Source organism: Rhea americana, unplaced genomic scaffold, assembly GCF_003343005.1.
Source record: "Rhea americana isolate MKP2758 unplaced genomic scaffold, rheAme1 scaffold_124, whole genome shotgun sequence".
Classification (NCBI taxonomy): Eukaryota; Metazoa; Chordata; class Aves; order Rheiformes; family Rheidae; genus Rhea; species Rhea americana.
The window spans coordinates 1,514,014-1,525,408 of record NW_028185306.1 but is presented as its reverse complement, the minus strand read 5'-3'; the positions used below and the strand labels follow the sequence as shown (position 1 = coordinate 1,525,408).

The following is an 11,395-nucleotide window of genomic DNA, read 5'->3' as shown; positions in this document are numbered from 1 at the left end:
TGAAAACTGATCACCTATTTTACTGGATGTCGTATGTTCCAAATAGAGAAAGATGGTGAAAAGTTAACCTTTTCCAGGACAATCTGCTGTTTGCATTTCTTACAGTAGGAACATGGCTGGATTTTAAAATAGATATTTTTGTTGGGAAAGGATCCATCACTTTTTCGTGACTTCTTTGATTGCCTTATTGATCACTGTCTTGTTTGTTTGTTTGTTTTAATTCAAATCCACTACTGGCATGTACACTGGCCTGTTGGAAGTTATTTCTGGATACGTTGCACAGGTTGGCCTCTATCTTGAGAATTCTCTCTGCCAAGAGGATTTTTTGGCTATGTAGCATATCTTATATCACCATCCTCCCAATCCTGCCCACGTAACAGTCTGCTCAGAGACCGTGAGCATCTAGGTAGAAGTAAGAGCAGCCGTGTGTCTGCTCTAATTTATACCAGTTTCYGGTACCTGGCTGAGCCCACTATCAGGAAAATGATTTGTCACTTCTCTTGCCTTCCTTAGGTCTTTCCCTTGACCTTTCTCAATTATGTACTGAGATTGGAGCACCATCTATGGGGCTGATCTGTTCAAGAGCTCTTAGCAGGGAAATTCCCTGTGCATGTTAGGCATAACTACTGTAAAAGAAGAGAAGGCTATTTTGACTTAGTGCTTTTTTTGTGGATGTCCTGTTTAGCAGCTTTTCAGTTATGGCAAGCTATTCCCAATATGGCAAGTGACAATATTTGCAAGTGTATGCTGATGTAGCAGATAGCAGAACAAAAAGCTCTTTTCAGGACATGAAGCTTTTTGGAGGAGGGAATTTAATTTTATTTTGTCAATAGAACTATATTAAGCCTAGACCAGCTGAACAATTTTGCTTCCCAGATCTAAATACAACTTTATAACATAAAGTGTTCAAAACAYGGACCTGAAATAGAAACAGATATGAGTGGGGTTCACCTGATGTTGGTTTTGTCTTTTTTTTTAAATGCAATTTTATCTTTTTTTTCTGATACTCCTTAGCTGGATTCTAACCATAACATTACCAGAAAAAGAAAAGTGTTTTCTTGAGGTATGAAGAAAAATGGAAAAATAGTGCTGCCTTGGTGATTTAAAAAATAGAATTAGGAAAGGAGGTTTAAAAGAAAAAGATTTTAAGTATGTATTGTAAAGAATATGTACAAAGACTCTAAAAGCCTGCGGTATTTGGTGAAAAATAATTGTTGACAGTCTGCTAATTTCTAGTAATGAGGTGTATTCTTTTTACAGTTTTTGCATCTATTGCCATCATATAGAGTGCTTCACTCAGAAGTCTTTCTCTATGGTCAATGAAAATATGTTTTTTAGGCTATCTCTATTAGTTACAGAAGCAAACTGCGGTCTTTTAAAAATGTGAATGATATGGCAATATTATGACGGGGATGTTTCATTTACGTATTTTTTCAGTTACAGAGCTTTGAGTGAGATCCTGTGTTCTTTGTCCAGAAGGTACAGTGTAGAAAGTCTAGATTATTAAKAATGGCAGAGACCGCTTTAATCAGAAGGAACCTGGTAATGTTGTTACGCAGTGCTGCAGGCCTGCTCCTTACAGTCTTCTCAATGCATGTAGCAGAAAAAATAATGCAGGATGTCATTGCTTATGGTAACATTCAGTGTTTACATYGGGAAAGTTCTCCCCTAGGTTCTTGCAGTGAAGATCTTTTTCTCCTATTTAGAGAAAGTTGAGGTGATGATTTGACAATCAGAAAACTTAGGTTCCAGGTCCCTTTATCATACTAACATTAAAGATCATTGTAGTGCTAAAAGGCATTTTCTAACTGTTACTGAGCCAACCAGGCCCTTGGGAGAATGCTAACATTCACTGTTAGAGCATGCTGTGCTTTACTAAGTCTGTACAAATGGGGAAGTGTTCTGGGAAATCTTGAATTAAGAGCAGATAATGTGAGTGGAAATGCAAAGCAGAAGGATCATGTGCAGTGACTGCACAGAGTGAAGGTCAGCAAAGGAGCATATTTTCTGCAGATAGTGGAATAGCAAAGCTACACAGCCTAGCTGTATAAGAAGTGGAGTTTTTGCTTTGTCGAGTGTTCTGATTTTGAAAGTTCTCATGTTCCAAAGTAGAATGAAAAAAACCCCAGCATTTTTGCATTAACCCCCCAAATCTTTCTATTCAATCCAAATACTTCAACTGATTAAAATCAAGATGTTTAATACTAATTTAATTTTTTTATTTGTTTTATATTTTCTAACATAAATTAATCAAATCCTCCACCCTGTATGTTTTATTTGGGAAAAGAAAATAGAAAGATTCAATTYTGAGTAGGTTAAGATGTACTATTTTGGCTATACCAAAATGCTTTCTTGCAGTTTTCAGCTGGTAATTAATTTTTGTCAACAGCAATGCACTTCAATGAAATGTTCCTCCTTCAGTGAATTTGTATTTTCTAGTTGGAAGGTAGTACTCAAAAATCAATGGTGTTAGTACTACCAAAGACCTGATAGATTATCTTGCATGTCTTTATAGCAAGATTGCTACATTTCGCTTCCTGTTGTTTTGAATTCTACCTTAAATGAGGCAGGCAATTTGAAAACTGTCATTACTTTAGTATTGCTGTTGCATAGGTTAATTGTGCTCTCAGCTAGGAGTAGAGGTAAACAGAGAATTTTCAATGAGTAACTTACGATTTACAAGTTTGGATGGCAGTATTGGGTTGCACTTCTCAGGAGATGCAGTATTCTCTTCATCTGTTACATACTCAAAGTTAATAATAAACATCATTGCTACTCCCTCTTGATTTTTCACTGGGATTACGTGGGTGTTGCAAATGAAGGTAGATCCTGCAAAGGGTGGAAAAAAAGAAAGAAAAATACATAAATGAAGGAAGACTTCCCTATTTTTTCATTCTAATAATTCTAGTTAGACCAAGAGATCTTAMAGAATATTTCTTTTGATTTATTGAATATTGAACTCACAATATTCTTTCATTTGAACAGGAAAATTTTCATAGAGAGAAACRCATCTTTCAATAACTTTAGATTATTACCTCTTCCAAAACATCTCTCCTTTAAAATGCCAGTTTTRCTTCTTGGTTTTTATTTAATGGAAGTACCTATATAGACAGACTCACAGAACAGAGACATTTAGCACCAAATGTAGCAATGCAAAAAACTGTTCCAACTGCAATGCTAGTGAAGACAGCAGAACACTATTCTTCTAAATGTCAAACATTCTTCAAGCTTTTGGTGCTATTGCAACAAGATGAATCATTCATTAAATATTTATGGGTGTAAATATATCACTATTCTTATTTTAGCTCTCGTTCTTTTGGGGGCTGTAAAATGTTCTGGTTTGTGTTAAAATTATATTTACTATTAATCTGATCATACAGGGTTTTATATACTACCACAAAATCTCTACATTGATGTAATAATTTTCAATAACTTTCAAGAATATTTGACTTGTGCTATATACAAGTTGTAGCATGAAGTTAAAAGCAGCCTAGTTTTCAGGCACGTGGAGCATATCCAGTTTAGAGTGAAATGAACAGAAGGTGTAATTTTTCAACACCTCTGATGCTCAGGGTGTTCTTGTTCAAATATCTCATTAGAGATTTAAAGAATGTGTTTTATGTTAATTCTTCCAAAGTAACTCTCTTTCAAAGAAATTTCATTTGACACTGTCATTAGTTTTGATCTAAATTCCTCTTTTAAACCAGCAGAATATGGTGATTCCAAAAATAATGTGATTGCTGTAAGCAGTAAGATAATAATGTGCTAAAAGCTTCATGCAAACACAACTCCGAGAGGATGTCTTTCCGTGATAACTGGGGACTGATTCAATGTACATCATCTGCAATTTATTCATTCAAATGCAGTAATCCCTGAAACCTGACAGGCAGCACAATTTGACAAAAACAGATCCTGATCTGGGTTACACAAGAATAAATTGTTATTTGCCATTGAGGAGAGAGATGGTAAGGATTTATATCATTATATCCAAGATCAGGTTCTGTCTCCTAATATTTAATGTAGTACTTGCTGTAATGTGATATATATGGCAGTCTGAGCTATGTATAAAGTTGACATGCTGGCCTTTCAGGTTTTGCAGCTGTACCTTCAATCCATTTAATAAAACTGTGGCACTTGCCACAGTTTCCATGGTAACTAGCTCAATGACTTTAGTAAACAGAAAATAAGCAATTTAAGACTGTTCCATTAGAGCTAAAAATAGAAGTGCTGCAGGCCAAGCATTGCGACATAGGCTGGTTAAACAGAGGGTCTGAAGAAAATCTGGAAATAATCTTTGTGTTTTCATCTGATTTAATCAGATACCTATTGACTTTAAACACTTAAAATGATATTTATTGATTCATTTGGTAAGAAAAATTGTGTTCCTTTATATCTACTACAGTTTAAAAAAAATTTCATTATACAATGTTTTGACATGCAGATTTATAGTTTAAGCAGAAATCCCCCAACCTGACACCTCTAACAGAAGCGAAGGGCTGCAGATGGGCCTAGGCCAATGTGTGCATGGATCTGAGGAACTCTGAACTCCAATGGATCGAATGTGCATTAGTTTTTCACAAACATGGATGACAATGAGCCATAGTTTTTTAAAATTTTTTTTACATGCTTGCCTGCATTTTGCGGGCAAGACTGTTTCAGCTTTTGACAGGCTTCCCATAGTGCTAAGTAGTGACAGCATCTCCCATTTATGTAGAACATTCCGCCCTCAAGCATTTACAAACTTAATTTACACTAGACCTAGGGATTCAAGGAATGTGGAAGAAAGTGCATCAAGTTCAAAACGAAGCTCTGTGTAGAAACATTTCAGGAATAAAGAATGAGAAAGATCCATATCAGGTATAGTTTGGCATAGTTCCTTTGAAAATCAGTTGCACCAGGAGGATAATGAGTCCATATAGTTCATTAGGTTGAAGTTTGTCCAAGACACCTGGGCTTTTAACTGTCGTAGAATGTTTGCTTTATGCAGATGACAGGAATTGGAAATCTGCAAGTTATCCAGAATATAATGGCCATCATGATACTTTACTGTTAGTTTTTGTCTTTAGTACAGAAACAATTTACTACATACTTGCCAATACCTGTCTCTATTGGTATAGCAATAAGGACAAAATAAAGAAAACTTTAGTGTGATTGAAAAATAAGTCTTGTATAAAGAAGGATGACTAGCAAATCAAAAGCTAAGCTTTGAGTAATTACAGTTGATGGTAATGAAGGAAATATTAAGTAATAGCTTGTTTATAAGCAATCTTGTTCAGTATTTGCACCCTGTTCAATTACTCTTCATTGCACTCAGCGTGTTTTCCCTGTTTTGTGTCTATCCTCAAATATGCTAAGAGTAAGAAATGCTTCTGATGAGCAATAGCAATTTTAATGAAGTTTCTCAAATTTGCATTTCTCATCTAAAGGCACTGAGTAAGGAGATGATAGAATAATTATGAAAATTATACCTTTATAATTAATAGATTCAATCTCCAGCAATATTTCTTGGTTTTATGAAGACTAATATTGATGTGTAATCATGAAATATACCTGTTGCTTTCTCTTTTTAGCATCACAATGAGGTGTAAGTGGAAAAGCTGGATATTTTTGTGTCAGCTTGAATTCCACAGTTATAAAGTCTTGTTTTCTTTTTTCTATGGCATATTAAAGCCCCCTTTTTCATCTACTTAAACAGTGGCAAATATGTTCATGTGAGGAAAAGACTCTGTTCCTCCATGTGCTGGGTGGACATGAATCTGAAGTTATGGATTCAACAATATGATTTCACAAGACCAGATGGGCTGGTATGAAGCGAATAACTCCAAAAATGTACACATCAGTGAGAAAAAGCATAATAAGGAAATAAGAAAGTTAATAAGAAAATAAGGAAGATGAATATAGTGGTATATTCTTGTTGTGTTTAAGCAACTCTGGTGAAGCAAAGCCTATTTAAAAAAAATTTTTGCTGCATAGTATTTAAAGTTGACTTGCTTCTCCAAAGCAGACATATCAAACCAATTAATCTGTTTTGTAAAATCTGTTTTACCTTTCTAGTAACTTTCCATAAAAGATTTTGGGGACAAATTTTTATCAGGACACATCTTCTAGATACAGCCTCAATCATTTATTGAGTTATAGTGGCTTCTTTTATGAGAGCAATACAGCACTGAAGACCTTCCAAATTACAAGGGACTCTATTCTCACGTGAAAAACTGTGACAAGTGCACACTGAAAAATGACCCATCCCAAACGGATATTTTGATTCCACCTTCCTGGGAACAATGTTTTCACACGCCATTACGTATGCCGTGCTCAAAGGATCTCTGAAAAATGAGACACTGTCATTTAGGAAACTTTCCTAATTCTGCAGAACCCCCACATTTCACGCAGCTGGCACCCTTGAGAAATCCATCACGGTTATGCAAGATGGCTTTGCAAACCTGTTGCACTGAGTGTGTCTGACAATTGTTAGCTGCATTTCACTGTAAAAAATGTGGAAACCTTCCTCACAGTACAGGATGAATTTGAATAGTGCCTTCACTGGGGCCGGAATGGTTCCAGCATCTTTTGGAACCAGTCATGGCATCCTGTGCCAAAGGCATTTATGACTCCTCAGATATATTTTTATTATTGGAGTTGCTGAGGGCAAATGACTGAGGCTATGGAAAGAAAGAATCTGAGTATATGCTCTGTGTGCATGCCCACCCACCCATATATATAGGTATAGACCCATTTACATAGGTATACATCACCACATAGGTATACTACACACACACRCGCACACACATTAACCTTATACCAAAGTTTGTTAGGATTATGACATTTCACTGCTGCAACCCACAACAAGTCCATGGTAGGTATTGGTACAATCCATAGTGCATTTAGAAGTGAAGATGAGAAAGAATAATCTGAAACAAGAGCAAAGGGATGGGAGAGCCCACAACAGTTTTCTTACTAGAGCAGGATCAAAGGCAGTTGAAAATTAGAGGTGATGATGCTGTACATGTTTCCAGAACTAGGCAGTATTGTTCTCTGGAGACAGATCTGAATGAAACACATGAGTGAATGCAGGGAATTCTCATAAAAGTTCTGTAATGTCACTATTTTATGCTAGTTAGTGACAAGAGATGGAAGCTGGTATTTCTAGCGTTTTTATTAAATGATTAGCGTGTTTGTTTTAGAAATAACTCTTCCCTAATATAATCTCACATTTTGTTATCAAGATAAATGCTCAAAATGCCTTCTTTCAAAAAGCCTGAAACTTAGAACATATCAGTTAAACTAAAATGTAAGATATAGACTATTTTTAAGATCTTAAACTATCAATTATAGTAGGTATGCAACTGAACATATTTCATATTTAAATAATGTGCTAATTTTAATCTTATCAGTCCTTTACTGAAGAAGAGCACAGGAAAGTCTGTATAGTCTCCATTCAGTTTCTTGATAATTAGATGTTCTTAGCAAGTGTGATTTATTGTTTTGATAGGTTTGATAGGTTCATTTTTGACTAATCACTCTGAAATTGTTATAGTATAACTCATATACTAAATACCAACTCAATATTCCTTTGATAATAAAAACAAAGAACTGTGATAAAACAAAATCACTGCCTTTCTGTTATCCTGTGTACATATTTACAGCCTGATGTGTACATATTTACAGCTTTATTTGTCCTTTTATTGAGGTATGGCTGATGGGGATTGCCCAAGGTTAATAAACGCTTCTTTGGGGAAAGTTTCAAACAGTTACTCTTCTAACATACTTTTTGTAGTTTTTATTATATACTATGCATCTTCATTTTTCTAAAAAAATTTTAAAACTTCTATTGGTTATAACGATAACTAATTCTTATAGGCTAAACAGATTATTTATCTACTCATACCAAAGCTACTTCAGTACTTACTATTTTTTAACCATGTGTATATTACAGCTGTTATTGGGTACTAACTAGTTAACTAAAAAATTCTGTTGGAGAGCCTAARTCAAAATTCAAACAAAAAATACTGAAGCAAAAGTCAAGAAAATTTTTTAAAATTTTGTTCTTTAGCGATATTACTACAATTATTTCAGTAATGGGCTGAGAACACTGTGAAAATATGTAACATGATAACAGTTATTTGTACGTTTACATCAGTCACTTTAAATTATTCATAATCTATATCTGTACTGTGTGTTATGAGTAGCACCCAAAGATGCCTGAAGGTCAAGTGCTTCAGTCCTTGTAGTTGCCCGTTGCAGTGCTCCTTGGGCAGAGGAAGTCCCACTGAGGGGCACTGGGGAAACCGCTGGAGTTTGGGCCTCAGTTTGCTCCAGCATACACTCCCAGAGTGCAGGCTGAAGCGAGACAACCCCTGTATGAAGCAGTGCGGCAGAAATGGCACAGGTATGCCCTCAGACCCTACGCCCGCCAGTAGTGCTGTCGTCTCATGCCTAGCGTGCATCCCCAGAGACCAGACAGGGTACTGCAGTCTATCCTTAGTCGGCAGGGTGTGAGCCGGGAGCATCGCACTTTCATCCTAGACTCTCGCTATGGAAGGACAGCACAGCACGCAGGCACACGTGGAGGCAGAGCACGTCTCATTCCACAGCTGTGCATAGAAAGCTTTCCAGCTACTATGCATCTCATGGCTACAACTCCTATACCTATGCCCACATCTCTGGGTTGTAGATTTTAGATACAGAATTCCTTCTCCATAGGTCCCCAGTCTGACACAGGCAGCTGTGTGCTAAGCTAGGTGACACAGTCATGGGTGTTAACCAGCAGCACCAAAGCCCAGAGAGATCTTGGCTGTTCATACAATCTACGATTTCAGCAAGTCTTCAGTTTGAATTGGGTGGAGGCAGGTACTAGAACGTGGGAGGGGGAATACAAAATACTGTGAAATAAGGCTGTTTCTTGCACACTGCTGGTATGACTTTCACGTTCTTGCAATGCTCTAAGGGCCTGCAGAGAACCTCCATTTGGACCAGCTTCAGATGTGATCCTCTAGAGTTGTGACCTTACTCCCTTGTGTTCCATTTTTACTTTTCAGCCAAATGTTAAAAAATGGAAACAAGTGACACTTTTTATTACATATATTTTTATCAAGATTCTGGTAAGAAACAGGTTAAAACTTTTTTTTTAGCAGGTGGATGCTCTTATTGAACCACAAATGCTGCAGAAGTATGAGGCACCTGAAAATGGTTATAATTTTCTAATGACACTAGTGAAGCAGAGAGCCTTSTACCTGTGTAGAGATGTATACAAAGAAAAGGAGACTGAAAGAAATGCAGCACTCAGTGTTTGCTCTGGCTTGTATGATTTCTGCTACTTAGCGCTGGAGAAAGTCCTCTTCTTTTATGCTTCTAATTCAGAAGCCTTGTAGAGTCTTTTTGTTTTGATTTGGTATAAGTTGGTCCAGGAACATTTTGTAAATAAAATGTATTTAACCTTGGGCTTGAGATCTGCTCTAAGCAAACAGAGTACTTGCATGGACATTTAAGGCCACAYGGCATCAGGGTTGTATCTTGAATATTTAGGTGAAATTCAATTTGTTAAATATTGAGGGATGATTTATATTGATATTTGTGGACTCACTATGACCAGTCAAGGACTGAAAATCTGTTTCCCTGTGTTTCTATTCAAGCACAAGCCAGAAAAAAGTGTGATGTGTCACAGGCAATCTTATTTTCAGTGGATCTGCTGGGAAGGTTTGCTTCCTTTCTGAAACAATACTAAGTACATATTCTTGCATCATTGTATTAAATCCTAGACTTGATGTTATGTTAAAGGGCTCCAAAYACATTTTCAAGCCCATTTCTGTATCAATTATAATTAACTTGCTAACAGACCTTCACAACTTAGTCTGCCTGTTTGCATTTAAAAAAAGGGGAGTGAAATAGTGACTGATTCTGCCCTGAGAAAATTGCCCAGCTGTGAATGAAGCAGGATCAGATCACTGGAGATACCACATAACTATTTGCTCAATTCAGAAACACCTWGATGAAAGAAATATCAAACAAATATTTGTGTCAGTTTTCATGTTTATCTCTTTGTGCTTGATGTTATTTATTCTGATCTTTGGAGACATCCAAATTCAAAACATTCTATTTAAATTATGAAAAAACCTTGGCTCTCAGAAAAAGGATCACCACCCAAATGTCCCCCACCTTCCAGTTGTTATGCAGCTGCACACCCTTGGAGGAGGAGGAGGAGGAATCTGATTAATAATTATAATTTCTTGCACTCACATAAAGTACCTCTTCTAGGAATCCCAGACTGCATTGCAAACATTGCTTAAAGCCAGTTGCTGTCTTCAAAGTACGCAAGTATTAATTTCCTTTTTTCTTAAGGTGGTAGAGCTCAGACATTAATACAAAAGTGTCTTATCCAAAGCTGCATCAGAAATGAATGAAAAAAAMTAAGGGTAACATACATCAACCCTTGAACTCATTTATGCAACTGAATGAGTAGGTAACTGCCCCATTCTATTAAAATGTGTCCAGTACAGACACCTAGAACTTTGGGGAATAGGTCRTGCATTTCTCTTTATCTTTTAGCTACATCTTTTGAGCTATGTCTTTAYGTCATCATTTTCCAGCTAACTGAAAATGAGCTACCTTGTGTGGCAAGAATGGGGAATTCAAGAGTTTCYGATTAAACATACTGCAGATGTATCTGTATGACTATCTCTTTTAAAAGATTCATTGCAAAGGAACAACTAAAAATAGATGGCAGGTTGAAACGTATTAGGTTCATTCTCAGTTGAACAGCTACTTTTAAGGGGGATGGGTAGAGACAAGAGCTTGCAGTGATTAAATGGGACCAGTTCCCTTTGACATTTCACTCCACTGTCCATATCGCATAGATATTCATTCTGTCACTGAGTGGCTGCTGATAGTAAAACTTGATTTATAGGACTGCTGTAGATTTTGTAAGGTATTAACTTACAGTGTTTAGAGGAGAGGGAATGACTTTTGAACTAACAAACTGAGAAAAAATTACTGGCTGGTGACTGTGGACAAGTTCATTATAGGACTGGCTTATGTATGTTCCTCATTTTCTCTCCCTTTAATTCCATTTATAGTATAATTCAATTGCTGGATAAATATTATTCAACTTCTTACTCCAACATTTGTTATAATACTGTATAGAAACAATTATTGCTAACCTCATAATATCTACACCTACACTAGCAGAGCTATGGCTATAAACTGTAATGCTGAACACATTTTAYATGAAAGGACAGTTTCCTAGAGCTTTGTTGTTTAATTATATATAAACACGTAGAGAAGATATACARTAATGGAATATTTAACAAGGAAAGAAAAATCAAATGTAAAATAAACAAGCAGAGATATATGTGGATTTGCCTATAGACACCAAGAAAAGAGCAGTGTGAAGAATGTTGAA

The 11,395-nt window shown here is 36.2% G+C and overlaps 1 protein-coding gene across 4 annotated transcripts in view; it reads right to left on the bottom strand.

The window, feature by feature from the left end:
• KCNH7 (potassium voltage-gated channel subfamily H member 7) overlaps positions 1–11,395 on the bottom strand; it is a 231,075-nt gene that overhangs the window by 91,954 nt on the left and 127,726 nt on the right. For all 4 annotated transcript variants that reach the window (XM_085325831.1, XM_085325829.1, XM_085325830.1 and 1 more), the window contains exon 3: positions 2,674–2,829. In XM_085325831.1, coding sequence (XP_085181957.1) covers positions 2,674–2,829 — 156 coding nt within the window. The remainder of the gene's footprint in view (positions 1–2,673; positions 2,830–11,395) is intronic.